This window comes from Aquarana catesbeiana, linkage group LG03, assembly GCF_042186555.1.
Source record: "Aquarana catesbeiana isolate 2022-GZ linkage group LG03, ASM4218655v1, whole genome shotgun sequence".
Classification (NCBI taxonomy): Eukaryota; Metazoa; Chordata; class Amphibia; order Anura; family Ranidae; genus Aquarana; species Aquarana catesbeiana.
Window position 1 is genome coordinate 247,668,078 of NC_133326.1, and position 19,823 is coordinate 247,687,900.

A 19,823-nucleotide genomic window follows, 5' to 3' on the forward strand; every position below is an offset into this window, starting at 1 on the left:
AAGACAAGCAGGGGATGACATTTCTGGGGGCATTCTGTACACGGTTGGTTCCTCCAGGTTGTCACACTGGAAAGATGAGAAATGTGACAGTTTCCCATTAAGGCATTTGTATAAAGGTATCTACGGCCAGCTGCAAACAGTTACTTACAAAGCCACAGAAGCCCCACCTCCACCAGGCTGCTCTTGTCAGTTTTGCTGAGCACAGAGCAAAAGATTTAAGTAGGACAAGGTCCTATTTCAATGTTTTGCATAACAGTCAAGTGTACAGTAGGATCACTGGTATTGGCATTTAATAAACATCAGAAGTAGCAGGTGTGGGAGGCTCTTTGCACTGAAGTCAAAATTAAGCAGAAACAAATCCATAAATACATTCATATAGATATTTACTTAAACTAATAGCAGCAATCAATTGTACCTATTGTAACTTAATGCCAAGATTTAAAAATTACAGATGTTTTCTTTAACCACTTCAATACCAGGCACTTTCCCCCCTTCCTGCTCAAGCCAATTTTCAGCCTTTAACGCTGTCGCTGTTTAAATGACAATTGCGTGGTCATGCTAAACTGTACCCAAACAATATTTTTATCATTTTGTTCCCACAAATAGAGCTTTCTTTTGGTGGTATTTGATCACCCCTGGGGTTTTTATTTTTTGCTAAACAAATAAAAAAAAAAAAAAGAAGTTTTTCTAAACAAGCACGTTTTCTCCTTCACTGATGGGCACTGATGAGGTAGCACCAATAAGAAAGCACTGATGATGGGCACTGACAGGCGGCACTGATGTGAAGCACTAATGGGCACTTATAGGCAGCACAGGTGAGCACTCATAGGTGACACTGATGGGCACTGAAAGGCTGCACTGATAGTTCACACTAATGGACACTGATGGGTGGCACTGATGGTCATCACTGCTATGGAGGCACTGGCAGGCATTGCTGATGGGCACTGATTGTGGGCACACATTGGCATTCCTGGTGGCCATGGGTGGCATACCTGGTGGTCATCAGTGATGACCATCCCTGGTGGTCCTGGGTGGGCATCCTTGGGGGTTCTGCGCTGATAATCAATCAGCGCAGACCCCCGTCAGGAGAGCAGCCGATCGGCTCTCCTCTACTCATGTCTGTCAGATACATGGCTTTTCCTGTTTATACCGTATACTCTGGCAGAGGCTCTTTACCCAGATCAGAGATGCTGTGTGTCAGACTGACATGCGGGCGCACACCGGCTTGTTATCCTGATGATGTCCGGTCAGGATACCAGAACCACTTTTCCAACGTCATATTGCTATATGGCGGGCGGGTGGGAAGTAGTTAAAGTGGATGTAAACCCATTCAATAAATTTGAGCTGGGCACATAGATCTGCAGTGTTTTATCATCTCTCTTCAAAGCACACAATGTCCTGTAGCTGTCTCCTGCTCTGTTCTTCTGTTATCAGCCTGATAACTCCTGACAAGTTTTCCATCACATATGATAAAAGCAGCCAGAGTTTTGTGTTGGGGAGGATGCTATAAATAGATTAGCAGAGCCCTGAATGATAGAGCTGAAAGTCTCTTTATGAGAAGAGGGAGTGTGTGCCTTTCCTCCAATCAGCTGTCTTGGTTGTATGCCCAGGCTTTACTGCAATGTTGATCAGGAAGAGAAAATCTAACACGATGTGCACTTTCTAAACAGTAAATAAAGCTGAAGACAGCAGATATACATGTAAAACTTATGTAGGGAGATTTGTTTCATCACTGTGTATCATCTGAGGCTGTTCACTTCACTGGGCATATGTGAGGGTTTACATCCACTTTAAGCTGCACGTACAACATTTTTTTCAGTAAACGCTGCAGTTGCGCACAAGTAGAAACATTTTCATAAAAAGCAAGCTAAATGACAGATTATTCATGTTTAACATCAAACTGATTTTTGGTGGCTATTGGGGCTAGTTAAATAGGAAAAAAACAAAACAAAAACTACAGTAGCTAAGAGTATATATTTTGAGCATTTTTATATTCAGCAATTTAAACACAGAGATTTGCAATTTTACACTTGCCTGACTCAAAAAAGTATCTTTTTGCTTTGTTTACTGGATCATCACAGTCGTCTGGTGTGAAGAATAATTTTACCGCCAGTGCCTGAAGAATACAAAATAGTTTTCATTTTTTGACACTGAATTCTAAACGGTAACAATTAGTATTATTATGCATATTAAAAACATAATGGTGCAGTGCTAATATCATTTAAAAATAAATCAAATGAAAATATATAGGTATTTTAAACTCAATACGTATATATTTTCATTTGATTTATTTTTAAATGATATTAGCGCTGCACCATTATATTTTTACATACACTATTTTGCAACTGTCATTTGCGGTGCTAGCAGCCTTTTGACAGCGCGGTATTATTTATATACTTTTTATTATTATGCATATTGTTAACTGTGAAAAAGTATCTGGACCATTTTAGTGCTAGTAAGTACAAACATTCTCTTTTTTTTCCTTAAGTCTTAAGCCAGCCAGCCATTGACAGTTTGAATCTCAGCCTGTTCCTGGTAAACCATGTATGGGCAGGCTGACTGTACCAAAGTTTATCAATCGATCAACTTGGGTACAACCAGGCTGTCAGATTCTACATGCGATTATTGCTAGCAGCTGTTACTGAGTTTTCCAGGTGGGGATGGCTGGAAAGAAAGTCGCTCTATGACCAACATTAATCCTTCCAGATCTCAAAAAGCAATGCAACTGTGGTGAGGGCAACATAGCAAAAAAGGCTAACAGACCCAAGAAAAACAACAGAAAATCGGAGACTGTCTGCTGCTCAAAGCTGTTTGAGGGATCTAACGTCTGATAAGACCTAAACAGAAAATGGAGAAAAGGAAAAAAAAAAAGGCCTTGTAAATCTGGGAAGATTTACTTAATGCAAATACTCCAAGAATCACTCATAGATCTAGATAGGAAACACAATCCTTTAAAGCAGCCTTTTTCAACCAGGGTGCCTTGAGGTTTCTTCAGGGGTGTCTAGGCAAAATGCTTAAAAATTGCCCAAAAATTGTATACAAGCCAGCGTGTGGATGAAGTCTGCCTTTTAGTTACACAAAGCCACAGGTTTTCATTGTGCATCATTACAAGCTTCTAGCTGCTGGAGCCCTAACGACCAATGGCATCCTTGTTTGAACCTCCCCTGCCCCTCACCATCAGCATTGGGGGTCACATTAGCAGAGTGATGGAACAGAGAAACATTGAAATACTAATCAGTACCAGTTTGCAAAGGTGTATTTGCTTTGGATAATTCACCTCTAATGCTGGGCGTCCTACAGTACGCGTGGATGTTGCTGCGTTATGAAAAGCTATTAGAATAGTTTTTACATTTTATAATGGGGTGCCTCTGGACTGTCCGTCGTTTTTTGAAGAATGCCTTGAGGTCGTCCATAATTTTTAAAGGGTGCTTTGACTGAAAAAAGGTTGAGAAACACTGCTTTAGAGCATAAGCATAGATGATGGTCTGCCTAAACCACATAAAGATGGAGGAACGAGAAGCTGAAGCACCCTTACATGGCCCCTCTAGGATGACAAAAGAGGAATCAGTCTTCCCGAAAGAAGCAATAGCTGAGAGAGAAATTCTCATTGCCCAGATCACATCCAGAGAGACAACGAAAAGAAATTTCAGTCTGGTAAACTGGAGCCGAGCAGCGGAATGGAATAACAATGTCCTTGCTGAAAGGCAGAGAAGGAAGTCCTGGGCTTCGACATCACTTTGTCCCTGTGCTAAACCAGAAAGGGTTCTTTGCCATGTAAAGCCTTCAGTTCAAAACACTTGCCTTGATGAGGTGAAGTCAACAAGAAACACCATCTTGTGGGTGAGAGTAGAGAGATATGTCTCTAATCGGTTCCTCTGAAGTGCAGAGAAAGCACATTTAGATCGCATGGAGTCACAGTGGAACAGACAAGGGAAGCTAAATGGGAGGGAGGCTCCCTGTACAAAGGTCTCAATTAAAAAGTGAGAGGCCATCAATCACTGAAATAGAATATAAAGGGCAAAATCCTAATCCCTGATAGTCAAACATTGGTCCAGACTCAGCTGAAGGAAGAACATTCAACCCACGAAAACTCCTAGGGTTGATAAAGTATGCCTTCAACAATCGATGATATACTGATGGTAGATCTTGTGGGCAGTAGACTTCCTAGCTGTGGCAATAGTAGGAATCACAGATGTTCCTGTCTCTTAGAACCTGGGCTTCAACAGCCATGCTGTTAAAGTCAGTGACTGAAGCACAATGTTAATCAGTCTTAAGTCAGGAGATCCTGGTGATGCCACATCCACCTGGGACAAATTATTACAATATGTAAATAGCTGCTGAACCTGGAGGTCCACATTCAGCATTCCCCACCTGTGACACAGGTCTTGGAACAGCTTCGGGTATAGGGACCACTCCCCTCTATCCAGGTGCTATTGGCTGAGGTAGTCAGCCTGTCAATGGTGGCCGATTTAGGTCACCGCCCAGCCACTGTCCGACAATCTGGATCAGATGACCTTCTAGAAGGATGGTCCAACCCTGCATAGACGCCAAAGATTCAGGATGTTGATCGGGAGATTACATTTTGACGATGACCACTTTCCTTGCACTGACAGGGTGCTCAGCACTCCTCCTGAGCCTGACATGCTGGCATCCATTGTTAGGATCCTCAATAAGATGGGAATGAAGGACTTTTCCAATACCAGAACTGGATTCCTGAGCCAGAAGGCCAGGGACAACCTTATGTGACCATGGTCTTTGCACAGGTTTTCTCTCTGTGCAGCCTGTCCAAGTCTCCTGCAGCCATAATGCTTCCTCTTTTCAACCTCCATTGTTTCTAAGGGACAAGCTTCTGGGGATAACAAGGGAGCAACAGGTGCATGGATGATAACTCAGCCACCCATGACACAGGAGGTTGGAAATCTGTAATCTGTATGTGCGCACGCTCCTTCCCCATTTATAACTTTATCATCACTGCAGCTAGGTAGAAGGAAGGGGGTGGGAAGAGCAGTTGCAAAAACCACCAGTACCTAATGAACTGGGAAAATCTGTGGTGGTTGGCTGACTAGAGACCTCAAAGATTTAACAAACAATATGAATCTACCCTCAGCTGCTGATACAGGAAAAAATCTTCAAAACTAACAGAAAACAGGCTTGAAGAAAACCTGCCCACTCTCCTGAGGACAACTAGTAAAAAAACGGACAGAGACATGCCGATTGTTCGCGGGGTTATCCTGTGCTAACAGTTTTTTAGTTGCCAGCGTATATTTCTGCTACAGGTTGCAGTATAAACCAGAAGGTTTAAGATTTGAGATTATGTTATGTCCACACTTACATGTCACTCTAGCCAATTTTATAACAGAAAGAAAATTATACTTTTAATGCTAGTAAAAGTCCATTACCATCACTCCCTTACTGTTTATCGGTATTCTTACCATTTCTTCTTTTAGCAAAGCTAATCCAACTTCCTGCGATTGCATATTCCGCCCTTTTCCAAATCTTTGAGGTCCATAATAGTTTAGAAAGCCTCTTACCTGTAATGATAAGCTCAGATAAAAAAGAAAAATATAACTGGATGACCCAAATTTCCATTTGTCCATATTTAAAATGGAAGTGCAAACAACTATATTAACACTTGAAATAAATGAGCATCAACGATCTTACTCACCAAAAAATTAGTAATTCTGTTCAGCCAGTTTTCTAATACATACATTGTTGCCAGACAACAAAGTCAGGTTTCCCTGCTTTCCTCTACTTCAGTTAGACCAATGCAGTTTTGTCAAGGAGCACCCCAGCCTGTGAGTCTGAAGCACTCAAACAGCACACTGATGAAGTTAGTTCTGTGCTCCCCCTCCTATCAGCCAGTTCTCTGTGTACTGTATGTGTAAAAGCCGGACTGGCCTACACTGCTGCCTCTTTCCCCATGAAACCTACTGTGCAGGGAACTGATGGCTAATATAAAGACAAACTGATTTACTATTTTTATATTCATTTTAGGATTTTTTTTTTGATGAGTACCTGTACATAACAGAGTTAAATAGGAATATATTAACCATCTCAATACAGTGCACTTACACCCCCTTCCTGCCCAGACCAATTTTCAGCGCTCTGACAGTTTAAATGAAAATTACTCAGTCAAGCAACACTGTACTCATATGAAACTTGCGTTCTTTCCTTCACACAAATAGAGCTTTTTTTTGGTGGTATTTAATCACTAGTGGGTTTTTTATTTTTTTGCTATAAATAAAAAAAGACTGTAAATTTTGTGAAAAAAATGCCTTTTTCTTTGTTTCTGTCATAAAATTTTGCTAACTAGTAATTTTTCTTCATAAATTTTGGCCAAAATTTATACTGCTACATGTCTTTGGTAAAAATAACCCGAATTAGTTTATATTATTTGGTCTTTGTGAAAGTTATGGAGTCTACAAACTATGATGCCAATCACTGAAAACTGATCACATCTGATCAGGCCTTCAGTACATCAGGTGAATCTCATTTCTTGAGACAACAAGTCAGAAAAGTACAAATACCCCCCAAATGACCCCTTTTTAGAAAGTAGACATTCCACGGTATTAAGTAGGTAGCATGGTGAGTTTTTGAAGTTGTAATTTTTTCCCACAATTCTTTGCAATATGAAGTTTTTTGTTTTTTTTTTTACAAAATTGTCATATTATCAGGTTATTTCTCACACACAGCATATGCATACAACAAATTACACCCCAAAATACATTCTGCTACTCTTTCCAAGTATGGCGATACCACATGTGTGACACTTTTACACAGCTTGGCTAAATACAAAGGACCAACATTGAAGTAGCACCTTCAGGCGTTCTACAAGCATAAATGACATATCTCATTTCTCAACCACGTATTACACTTTTGAAGGCCCTGGAGCACCAGGACAATGGAACTGCCCACAAAATGACCCCATTTTGGAAAGAAAACACCCCAACGTATAATCTATGAGGCATAATGAGTCTTTTGAATGGTTCATTTTTTTCCAGAAGTTTTTGGAAAATGTGGAACAAAATGAAAATGCATTTTGTTTTTTCACACAAAGTTGTCAATTTATAAAGATATTTCTAACACATAGCATGTATATAGCAAAAATTACACCCCAAAATACATTCTGCTACTCTTTCCGAGTATGGCGATACGACATGTGTGAGACTTTTACACAGCCTCGCCACATACAGAGGCCCAACATTGAAGTAGTACCTTCAGGCATTCTAGGAGCATAAATTACACATCTCATTTCATTCCTACCTATCACACTTTTGAGGTCCTTGAGAATCAGCCCAGTGGAATTACCCACAAAATGACCCCATTTTGGAAAGCAAACACCCCAATATTCTATGAGGCATGGGCTGCAGATAGGTACTCGGGTACTCTGATGGGCTGAAGATAGGTACTCGGGTAACTTGATGAGCTGCAGACAGGTACTCAGATGGACTGGTGACAGGTACTCAGTTACTCTGATGGGCGGGTGACAGGTACTTGGTTACTCTGATGGGCGAGTGACAGGTACTCGGTTACTCTGATGAGCGAGTGACAGGTACTCGGTTACTCTGATGGGCGGGTGACAGGTACTCGGTTACTCTGATGGGCGGGTGACAGGTACTTGGGTACTCTGATGGCCTGGTGACAGGTACTCGGGTACTCTGATGGGCTACAGATAGGTACTTGAGTACTCTGATGGGCTGGTGACTGGTATTCGGGTACTCTGAAGGGCGGTGACAGGTACTCAGGTACTCGGTACACATATGAACTGACAGGTACTCATATGGACTGTGACAGGTACTTGGGTACTCTGATGGATTGTGACAGGTACTCATATGGACTGACAGGCACTCATATGGACTGTGACAGGTACTTTGATGGGTGGTGACAGGTCCTCTTTATTGGGGGGGGGGCAAATCAGTGTGATTGGTGTACACTGCAAGCGGTAACGAGATGTTACCGCAATCTCCTTCTCACACACGATCGGTGTATGAGAAGGAGAACCCGGTAACATCTCGTTACCCCGGCTTGTTGACATTTAGTGATCAGCTGTGAAAGGATCACAGCCGATCACGTGGTAAACAGCCGCCAGCCAATGGCTGTTTACCAGCGTCAGTGTCGAGCAGTGTTCCTGGGAACACGCCGCCACTGACGTGCACGCGCAGCGCGCTTGAGATTGTGTGCATGCGCCATGCAAAGTGGGGCGGTACCACCTGTGATCGGCCGTGACTTCATCACGGCCGATCACGTGGTAAACAGCCATGCCCAATGGCTGTTCACCCCCCCTCGGTGGCAAGCGGTTTCTCCGCGACTTGCCCCACCGAAGGAACAGGGATGCGCGCATTCCCTGTTAAAATGGAGGGACGTCATATGACGCCCTCCCAGAACGAGAGCCGCGCCACCTGGCCGTCATATGACGGCCGGCGGGTGGCAAGCGGTTAAGTATATTTGTCTAGAATTCTGCTGTAACATTCTCACATTTCATGGATTTCAATAGGTGATCCTTCATGCAACTTTCTGAATAGTTACAGTATAATTATGTTGGATCAACCGTTTCATTGCTGAAAATGCGTTAGGGTCCTTTCACATGGCCTTGTCCGTTTACGGACTCTGCTTTGCTCAGCAGAGATCGATCCACTGATCCCCGCTGAGCAGGCAGATTACAGGTCCGTCTCCGCTCACTGTGCTGAGATGGACCTGTCAAAGCTCCACTGTCCTCTATGGAGATCGGATGAAAACGGACCGCCTGTCCGTTTTTATCCGATCCTATCGGATTCTTCAGACATATAGGGTTTCCATCTGTCTGGATTTCAAGGACAGGATCGGATATCTGCGGATATCAGCGGACATGTCACTGCTGACATCCGCCGCTCCATAGGAGTGAATGAAGCGCCCGATTAGGTCCGCATGCATGCAGTTTTTTGTTACAGCACAGTGGGTCGTGATGCAAACCATCACGATACTGCTGTGGTGAACAGAATGTTTTTTTATAAAGCTCTAACAAAAATAAAAAATAAAAAAATAAAAGGGATGGCCCATAAGTACGCCCAAATGAATGAGGCCTTAGTGAATTAATCCCAAAGGCTCTAGAGTCGAGTTTCAGGCAGTTTCTAACAGAAACACCTGCTATTTGTTTACATTAGATGGCCAGCAGCCTGCTAGGATCTGCTCTCAAACAAAAACATACAGCCTTTGTTGTGAATTAATTTCTTCACAATGCTTATAGTTACAAAGATGAATGAGGGATTGTTGAAGGCCTCATGCACACTGGCTGTTTGGCTGATGTCTGTCATTCCCAGCGATATTGGATGCCCGGGAAACACAAGTGCAGTGTCCAGCCCAGTTGTCAGCAGCCTGTCAAAATCTATGAAAGTCTGAAATACACAGCATCTAGACGCTGAGTTGCACTGTCATTTAGGACTGTTAAGAGACATATGTCGAGAACACAGAAATTGGGCAGCTATGTTTTGTTAAACCCTTACCTTGATATTATGCACTGCATCTTCAATTCTCTGATCCAATTTAAAAGTGTCACCGCTGTGATTTCTAACATTTCTCAATATTAGGGTAAAATGGTTGCCAGTAAGCTGTCCGATATGTATATGACACTTTGCAGGCCGTACATTATGTATTTTTATACCATTTCTTTCAACCAGCTTTCCAATTTTCTGCATTCTAAATAGAAAAGCAAAAACAAAACAAAAAACTAAAACAAATATTGTTGTTTATTTTATTTAGAATTAAAGCCAATATTTTTTTTTTAGTTTTGGATTAGACCTCCTGTTGGATTTTTACTGCTATTCAAGGCTCCATTAGAGAAGTAACTTATTTTCTCTCCTGATGACAAAGGTATCACCAGACAGGAAGTAAGGGAACATTTTGAAGGGGGCACAGACAAAAATAAAAATCTGACAGGAGTCTTTACCTACTCTACTATAGAACTGTCAAAATTTATCCTGCAGTTTCCTGCTTGTGAAATTCTTACCTCCTTGCTGCAGTGACTCTGCTGGACCTGTAGTTCTACTCACATGGGGTTCTGTGTTCACCTGTGAGCGCTACCTGCTCTACTGTTGATTTATATTAGTTTCGACCTTCTATCACTTCCTGGTTCGCCTTCCAGTCTGCTGCTGTATATATAGGCATGCTCAGTGCAGTTTGCGTTGCCTGAGCAACTTCCTAGTTTTTCTGAGCTCCTGCTTTTCTATAATACTATTTTCGTATTACTTGTAATCTGCGTCTGACTTCCGGTGTACCAACCCCAGCTTCCCCTACCGTTTTTGCCTGCCTGCCTGCAATGTGCCCTGACTTTGATTTGTTTTCTGGATGCTATTCTGTCTCCTGCCATCTGTACTCTGCAGACACGAGTGGTCTCTCTATCTTCAGCTGGGCAAACCTGGGGGCCGCGACGTGGTACCATCCACACCATCAGGGGCCCACAAGTTGGCTTTTTCAAGGGTTCACTACCATTAGGAACCTGACACAAAACAGCTTTTATATTTCTGTCCGTGTTACTGTTTGAGAGGTCCCCTCAATTTCTGTTTGGTAAAAATTATTTTTAAATCTATAAGCCTTAGAAATTACATTAATCTAAAGAACACCTTTGCACGTTCTATGCTTTTTAACATTACCTAACCCAATATATTTCAGAAAAACAACTCTTTTTGTGTAGAAGCACGTTAACGGAAAAACCAGATGCCAAAGTGTGAATGGACCCCAACTGTTGGTACATAGGGAAGAATATAAAACATTAGCGCCTTTTAGCAGCCATTTCTCCTGAGTACAGAAAACCAGCCTAAGCCATGATGTATTGATATTGTAAACTATAAAACTGTGGTTCTATACTACATTCTTTCCCTAACAAGTGGATGTACAGGTACCTTTCTTTTTACCAAAAAATGCAATGCTAAAAAATGGCAAATGTCTAGCCCACTGAACTTTTAGAATCATGCAGTATCTAATATCAACTTTGCTAGTTCTAATAAATACAAACTCATATCTACCAGCCCTTGTCAAGGTGTCTTAGGTCCACTAGTCTCCCAACCCTCTTGTTCTAGCAGAGGGTGGAGAAACTGCACACAGCACCTGTAGTTGACATTGGGTAAGAATGTAAATATGTTCTATGTGCAACACTGACACTTGGTTGAATATATCAATGCAGATGAATCAGTCTGTGTATTGTAAAACATATGCGCCAGGAAGATATACCTGTAGGAAATGTTTGGTGAATGTTACAATAACCTTACAAATATACCCCATGGTGTTATTAGGGTGCAAGAAGACTGAACAAAATATCAAAACTGGACTTTTTCTTAAAGGGAAACATTTATGATTTTTAATGAAATCTTACTTTTTTTAATTTACAATTAATAAATTAATTTTGTATGTTTTTGTAAAGTACATATTCATCAATATATTTAACCTACATCCCACTCTGAATGAAGGCATATAGGAGGCACAGCAGCACTGTCAGTCAGGGGGGAGGGGAGTGTTAGATGTACTACCAGATTTAGAGACACTAACTAATTGAAGCCAAACTCCAGCTCACACTGCAGTTACATCACTGAATGTGTTGACGAGGGAATCAAGCAAAGATAACCGGTTAAAGGGTAAGTTCACCTTTACAGAAAAATCTGTAGTACACTGGACCCCTTTCCCCATGTCACCCGGGCCCGCTGTACCTGAAGCCAGCGATCTCCCGCACTGACAAATCACAAAGAAGCTTTACCAGTCCGGGGATCAGAAATCCCCCACGGCTTTCTCTCCTAAACGTACCTTGTAAAGGTACGGATAGGAGGCATTCTGATTGGTCGGTGCCGTCACATTGGTGGCGTCGACCAATCTGAACCTGCGTAGCCCATCTTGTCAGCGATGGAGGAGAGGAGAGAAAGCCGTGGGGATTTCAAATCCCCGGACCGGTAAAGCGGCTATACGATGTGTCAGTGCGGGATATCGCCGGCTTCAGGTACAGCGGAACCAGGTGCGATGGGGAGGGGATCCAGTGTAAGTTCACCATACAGATTTTCTGTAAAGGTGAACTTACACTTTAATGTATGGCCTGCCTAAGAGGAAAAGAAATTAAAGAAGAAGTCCAGCCTAAGCTCATTTCGCTGGGCTTCTCCTATGGTTCACAGAAATGCAATTAGTTTTGCACTTGCAATTTCAGCAGAGAGCAGACTGAAGTCCGCTCTCTGCTGACGTCACAGGAATCACCCGTCTCAGCCACTCAGCGAGCCGCTGACAGCCGGAGACGGCCGCTCCCCACCCCTCCACAGCTCAGCGCTCCAGTGAGCGAGGAGGAGCAGAGTGGAGAGCTGCTGACTGACAGCCAGCAGTTCTCTGCTCGAGGAGCTGTGTGAACCCAATTATCGGGGATGTTCAATCGATCGGTTCTTGGTGCAGAGATGCTGGAGAAACCAATGCTGCATGTACCTAGGTAAGTATAATGGAGGAAAAAACCCCAAACCCATACTTCTCTTTTAACTTCTTCTTTTACCACATAAGGAAATACTTCTTCACAGTAAGAGTTGTGAAAAGAAGAACTACTTCTGGCCAGTTCAGTAGATTGTTTTTTAAAAAAAAGAGCTGGATGTATTCCCAGATACGCAAAATATAGCAGAATATTAACATTTACAGGTAATAAACACCAGAGTTTGTTGATTCAGGGAATATCAAATTGCCTTCTGGGGAATCAGGAAGGAATTTATTCTTCTCCAAATTGGACTATGCATTAAAGGTTTTTTTTTTGGCTTCCTCTGGATCAACTGTGGATTTAGGATTCTGTGTATGGAGGTTTTCTGTTTATTTTTTTTTAATATTGTTTGAACTAGATGCCCTTTTTCAACCTAACTATGCAACTACAAAAACTGTGAAGAAGAAAACTTACCTCTCTGGAGTCACTTTCTTGACAACCATAGACTGATAAGTAATGGCTTTCTTATCTTTAATTCCTGCATAACTGAAGTCTGAGGGAAGCACACCAAGTACAGATGATAGGTAACCTATAGCCTCTAGTGTTTCCAAGTTCTCCTTCTCAAGGGTAAATGCTGCAACGACACAATCACATCTTTTTTTAATAACTAAATGCTATTAAAGAAAATCAAGTTATTTAGGTTTATATATATATATATAAAAAAAAAAAAAAAAAAAAAAAGTCTCAAGTCTGACCTCTAACAATTCCTGAAGCTTAGGTCCAGAGTAGGGTTGCACCGATACCTTTTTTTTTTTTTACAGACGAGTATGAGTACTGATACTTTCGGTCAAATATTCGCTGATACCGAGTGCGATTGCGATGTGATTTGAGCCCATACAAAATGAAGAGGCTCAAATCGTACCGCAAAGAATCGCGCGCGATTTGAACAGGAATGTGGTGCGCTCCTGTGTGAACCTAGCTGAAGTCACTATGACAAGCAAATCACATGTGATTCGGACAGGAAATGTACCGCATTCCTGTTCAAATCACATGCGGTTCTTTGCAGTGTGATTTAAACCCATTCATTTTGTATGGGCTAAAATCACACCCGCAAAGGTATCGGTTTGGGTATTGGAGCGTTTGCATGAGTACAAGTACTTGTGCAAATGCTCAGTATTGGTGCTAACCTAGTCCTGAGGAAGACAAAGCAACCTAAACCACTGAATTCTACCACATATAAAAATTCAAGTTAGACTTACCGGTAACTTGTTTTCCAAGAGTCTTTCAGGACAGCACTTGAGAGAGTGACTCCTCCCCTTGCAAACAGGAAACACCTCTTCCACCAAACTTTAAAAGGAGGCTCCTTTCCACACATTGTCAGTAGTAGTAGAGAACCTCCGGCCCCAAACTGGAACACATAATCGAGATATGATTAGTCACAGTATTATATATAAAAACAATAGGGCGGGATGCTGCTGTCCTGAAAGACTCTTGGAAAATAAGTTACCGGTAAGTCTAACTTGAATTTTTCCTTAATGTCTTTCAGGACAGCACTTGAGAGGATAATAGAGACTTACCCCCCTAGGGAGGGACCACAGCCTGCAGAACCTTTCTGCCAAAAGCCTGATCCCCTGCTGAAGGAGATCCAGTCTGTAATGACGGACAAACGTTAAGTAACCTGACCATGTAGCCGCCTTACAAATCTGATCTGGGGTGGCACCAGCTCTTTCTGCCCATGTAGTGGCCTGGGCCCTTTTTGAATGAGCCCTAATTCCCAGCGGGGAAGATAAACCCATTTGAGAATAGGCTGTAGAAATAGCTGTCTTAAGCCATCTAGCCAATGATCCTTTTGATGCTTGGTGGCCTTTTTTGTTTCCAGAAAAAAGAACAAATAATGAATCTGAAGCTCTAAACCATCCTTTTACTTCCAAATAGTGTAATAGGATACGTCTTACGTCCAAGTTGTGAAACTGCTCTTCCTTTTTACCCGAAGGGTTAGCACAAAATGTTGGGAGAATAATCTTCTGAGACCTGTTACTAAAGCTTGCCACTTTTGGCAAAAACCCTGGATCTACTTTAAGGACAACCCTATATGGAAAAACTGACAAGAAAGGCTCTTTTACTGATAGGGCGTGCAGTTCACCAATTCTTTTTGCTGAAGTAATTGCGACCAGAAAAACAGTTTTCAAAGTTAAATTCTTTAGGGATATGGCCTGTAAAGGCTCAAATGGTTCTTTTGCCAGAGCTTGCAGAACTACCGAGAGATCCCAATATGGGAAATGCCTCACCGGGACCGGTCTAGACCTGGAAAGTGCTTTGAAAAATCTCATGATCAGAGTTTCTGAAGATAAGGATCTCTCCAGATAAACTCCCAAAGCGGCCACCTGCACTTTAAGAGTGCTGACCGCAAGATCATTGTCTGCACCTTTTTGCAAAAACTCCAGCACTAAAACTAGGTCTTTAACATCCCTATGTTCTGAATGACAGAAAGAAACAGACTTTCCATACTTTGGCGTAAATATCCCTGGTTACCTTTTTCCTACTGGAAAGCAACGTAGTAGTCAAATGTTCTGAAAAGCCTTTGCTTCTCATTAATTGCTCCTCAGATACCAGGCAGTAAGCTTTAACCTGCCCACATCTGGATGATGCACTGGATGATCCCTTGAAACAACAGATCCTGACTGAGCAGAAGATGCCAACATGGTTTGATTGCCAACTGAAGAATCGTGGAAAACCAAGCTCTCTTTGGCCAATATGGAGTAATCAAAATTATTGATACTCTCTCTTTCAGTATCTTTCTCAACACTAGTGGGATTAACCAGAATGGAGGAAAAGCATATCCTAGGTGAAAATCCCACGGATGTGCCAGAGCATCTATCCCCTGAGAGCAGTCGTCTCTCTGAAGGGAAAAAAATTGCAGGAGCTGCGCGTTTTGTCTTGAAGCAAACAGGTCTACATGCAGAAGGCCCCAAGTACTGGTGATTAATGCAAACACCTCCCTGTTCAGACTCCACTCTGACTCCTGAACTACTACTTCATTTAATGTGCCTTTGAGATGGACTGCGGATAGAGATAGTAAGTGGTTCTCTGCCCACTCCAGAATCTCTACTGACAGTAAGTGAAGGGCCCTGCTTCTTGTGCCTCCCTGTTTGTTCAGGTAGGCTATGGTAGTGGCATTGTCCGACAAAATCTGGACATGGCAACCTATGAAGTTTTGAGAGAAGAAAGCTAATGCTAGGGAAACCGCTTTTAGCTCTCTCCAATTTGAGGATTTTTGGGCCTCAAACTGGGACCATGTTCCCTGTGCTAAGGCCTGACCCACGTGGGCCCTCCATCCCTGCAAACTGGCGTCTGTTGTGACCACTTTTCCGGTCAGAAAAGACCAAAGAAGACCTCGTTGCAGTACCACATGACTATTCCACCACGAAGGTGAACGTTTGACTCTGGTGGGGATCTTTATTTTTGTATCCAAACTCTCTGTCCTGTGGTTCCATGTTCTTAGAAGGAACCTCTGGAGAGCCCTGAAATGCAGCCTTGCCCATTGGATGGCTGGCATAGAAGAGGTTAATGTCCCCAGAGCCGACATAACCTTTCGGACTGAAATCAGTTGATTTGTTTGTAGTGTCGTTATTACCTTTTGAACCTTGATCTTTTTCTCTTCTGGGAGAAAAATCTTTTGCTCTACCGAATTTATCAAGTAACCCAGAAAAAGTACTTGCTGAGCTTGAATGAAATTCGATTTCTGAACATTCACTATCCACCCTAGTGACTCCAAATGACTGCGGGCTCTGTTCAGATCCTTCTGCAACTTTTCCCTGGATGGGGTAAAAAAGAGGAGGTCGTCCAGATATGGAATTACCGCAATCCCCCGGAGTCGAAGAGGGGCAAGAGCTTCCGCCATTACTTTCGTAAAAATACGAGGAGCTGACGACAGGCCGAAGGGAAGGGCCCTGAACTGAAGATGTATAATCTCTTTGCCCATATTCTGGGGTGCTACAGGAACATGAAGGTAAGCATTCCTCAGATCAATTGATGCCATAAAACACTCTTTCGTCAGAATGTTCCTGACTGTGAAAATTGAGTCCATACAAAACTTTTTGTATAGGACCGAGTTGTTCAGGGGTTTTAGGTTGAGGATAAGCTGGAAGTTTCTGGATGGTTTTCTTATCAGAAATATGTGTGAATAGAAGCCCTGACCCTGTTCTTCTGGGGATACTGGTATCACGACCCTCTGGTGCTTCAGATCCTTTAAAAGGTTCTTCATGGCCAGAGCCTTTGTTAGATCCCTTGGTAAGTTTGTTACAAAGAATCTTACTGGCGGGCGATCCGAAAACTATCCTGTAACCTTGGGACAGCATGTCTAAAACATATTGATATTCTGTCATGCTGGCCCAAAGGGGAAGGAAACTTTGAAGCCTTCCCCCCACTGGTACGCACAAGTCATTGCGTTTTACCGGAGGCTGCAGGAGGATGTAAAAGGATATTTCCTTTTCCCTTTCCCTTCTGCGATGCCCAATTTTTCCTTTTCTCTTGGGGTTTGGTTTGTTCTTGAGCTCTTTGGGAACGAAAAAAATGTTTAACTGGCTGTTTTTTCTTTTTGATAGGGAAAGACTTCTTTTTATCAGCTGTTCTATCTAGAACCGCATCTAAGTCAGGACCAAAAAGCAAGTCTCTCTGGAACGGTATCCCACACAGCTTGTTTTTGGATGCCGCGTCCCCCGGCCAAGTTTTCAACCACAGGGCCCTTCTGGCCGAGTTAGCTAAGGCTGCAGATCTAGCTGTTATTTTCATTGATTCCACTGAGGCATCAGAAAAAAAGGTGACAGCGGCTGACAGAGTCGAAAATGAATCCAAAATTTCTTGTTTTGGTGAGTCTGCTGAAATATGGGCCTTAAGTTGATCTAACCAGAACTCCATATTTCTGGATACCACAGTAGTCGCCATAGCAGGTTTAAGATTTCCCATGATGGATTGCCAAGCCCTTTTAAGTAGCTGATCCATCCTTTTGTCCATGGGATCTCTTAACACTCCCATGTCCTCGAATGCCAAATCTGTTGACCTCGAGACTTGGGAAAACGCGGCATCTAGTTTGGGTTTTTTTATTCCAAACCGCTGCTGGATCGTCATCAAAAGGGAAACGCCTTTTTAAGGCTTTGGGAAAGAAAGGTTTTCTCTCTGGCTCTGTCCACTCTTTCTTAATAGTCTCAGAAATAACTGAGTGTACTGGGAAATTGCGATTTTTGTGTTCGCCCTGCATACATTTTGTCATGCAGAGATAACTCCTTTCTTTCCTCTTCTAGACCCAGTGTGGTATAGTTTGCTTTTAACATGTCATCTACCTGTCCTAAAGACAATTTAAATTTTGAAGGTAAATTTTCTCGTTCCTCCCCCTCATCAGATTCCTCTCCAGATGAGAGGGGGAAGGAGATGCCTCAGTCTCCACCGTAGGGATTATAAGTGAGCCTTGAGAGGACTGTGAGGTAGTTGGCTGACTCAGGGATGGGTTTGCTAGAGAAGAGCGAAATGATTGAATAGTCGCATCAAGTTCAAGCGGAAGAAGCTTCTTCTTTAACTAGCGAATCAATGCAGGCTTGACAAAGTCTTCTTCCATGCTTCAGGTAGTTTAGATTTACATGAAGGGCATTTCCTTTTTGCCACTGGATCAGAGCTCTTGGCCTGCCATGAGACAAAAAGAAGAAACCATCCCAGTGAGAGAGAGAGACCACAGTACAAGGAAGACAGTATACAACTGCCCCTTAACTGGGCCTTGCTTATTCCTGTGACTGTCCCACTCGCTGCTGCCATCGATTCGAGGAGCGCTTGCTGTGTGTGTTATGTGGCTAAAATGCCGGTTCCGGACTCCACCAGCGCCAGTCCGGAACCGCTAAATAAGCACCGGCCCCGTTCCTCCCCTTTCCCTCTGCGATTTCTGGCGGAAATGACGCCGTACGCCTGTTCCGTGGGCGCCACCCCCTTCCCGGATGCCTCACTTCCGGCGGATGGAGCACCGTTGCCATCCCCAAGATGACGGTGGTGAAATAAGCAACAGGCGGTGGACTGAAGAAAAAAAACGCCTGCCTTGCCGCCGCCTAGGAGTGATGCCCACGACAGTCAGACACACCCTGAGCCCAGATGAAGAGGGAGAGGGAGCCCAGCCAGCAGCACCTACCATCAGCTGTGGAATGGGAGGAACAGCTCTCATGAAGTAAAAAAGCATTTGGCGAAAATACAGGAAACCTGAGCTCTCAGGACAGCACCTGAGAGCCCTGACTTCCCCACGAAGTGTTCCCTCCGGAGGAAACACAAACAATGTGTGGAAAGGAGCCTCCTTTTAAAGTTTGGTGGAAGAGGTGTTTCCTGTTTGCAAGGGGAGGAGTCACCCTCTCAAGTGATGTCCTGAAAGACGTTAAGGGAAAATACTCTTCAATAACTCTTCATTAGCACCTGAATCAATACCCTAATCAACATTTTACTACAATAGCCAGTAGTAATTATAATTTTGGCAATGTTGTGATGTAAGAAAATATTTACAGTCATTACTGATTTTTCTACTTATAAAGTTTCTAGTTATAAAGGTACCGTATAAATCCAACTGAACCACTCTTCATGTACAATAATTCTCTCCCTTTAAGTATTGTTGTAACATAAATAATTCTACTGTATATGTACGAAGTGGGAAATGGATGTGAAGAATGCAACCTTTAGACAAGTTCCAGGCAACATTGAGGATATAATACCGGTATATTTAAAGTGGATATTTAAACATGGTACACACAGTAAGTTTTTTGTTCGTTCAACCCAGTGGTCTGAACGGAAAAAAAAAAAAATGGAGGAACTCATACTATGTGATGTTAGTACGGCGATCTCCCAGCTGAGCTATTGTGTTCTGACAGGGGACCCATCCCCAGGCCCGGAACACACCGGTCAAAGCTCGCAGCCATTGGTTGCCAACGCTGATCAGATGCCGATCTGCTGCTGGTTTTCCAGCATGCTCGTTTGATAGAAGCCAGTTGTGAGATTGGATTCTGTCGCACAAGGATCTGTACACACGGGCTGAATGTGGGCCGGTTTCTACAGTACCAGCGAATTTTGGCCGATGCTTGGCTGTGTGTACCGTGCTTTACCCATCAGATTACCCTTGTCTCAGTTGCTCCCTCCCCCTTACACAATATCAGTGAGTTTTTTTTTGTTTTTTTAAACAAAAGCTGCCCACCACCTCCTGAATCCTCGCCTAGGTGAGGATGACATATGGCTCCCCACCCTTCACTTCCAAGTATTTCAGACCTAAGACCTGTGACTTGCCTGCATACGTGCAGAGACCCATAGAGTGCATAACAAGAAGTTTCTATGAGGAAGATTCTCAAGATAGCGGTGATGGAGAGTAAAAGAGTGTCATAACGTGAACTTCAATAAGCAT

The 19,823-nt window shown here is 42.9% G+C and overlaps 1 protein-coding gene across 3 annotated transcripts in view; it reads right to left on the bottom strand.

The window, feature by feature from the left end:
- PUS7L (pseudouridine synthase 7 like) overlaps positions 1-19,823 on the bottom strand; it is a 37,791-nt gene that overhangs the window by 7,906 nt on the left and 10,062 nt on the right. For all 3 annotated transcript variants that reach the window (XM_073619943.1, XM_073619945.1, XM_073619944.1), the window contains exons 3-6: positions 12,881-13,040; positions 9,480-9,672; positions 5,433-5,531; positions 2,035-2,116 (exon numbers count right to left, since the gene is read on the bottom strand). In XM_073619943.1, coding sequence (XP_073476044.1) covers positions 2,035-2,116; positions 5,433-5,531; positions 9,480-9,672; positions 12,881-13,040 — 534 coding nt within the window. The remainder of the gene's footprint in view (positions 1-2,034; positions 2,117-5,432; positions 5,532-9,479; positions 9,673-12,880; positions 13,041-19,823) is intronic.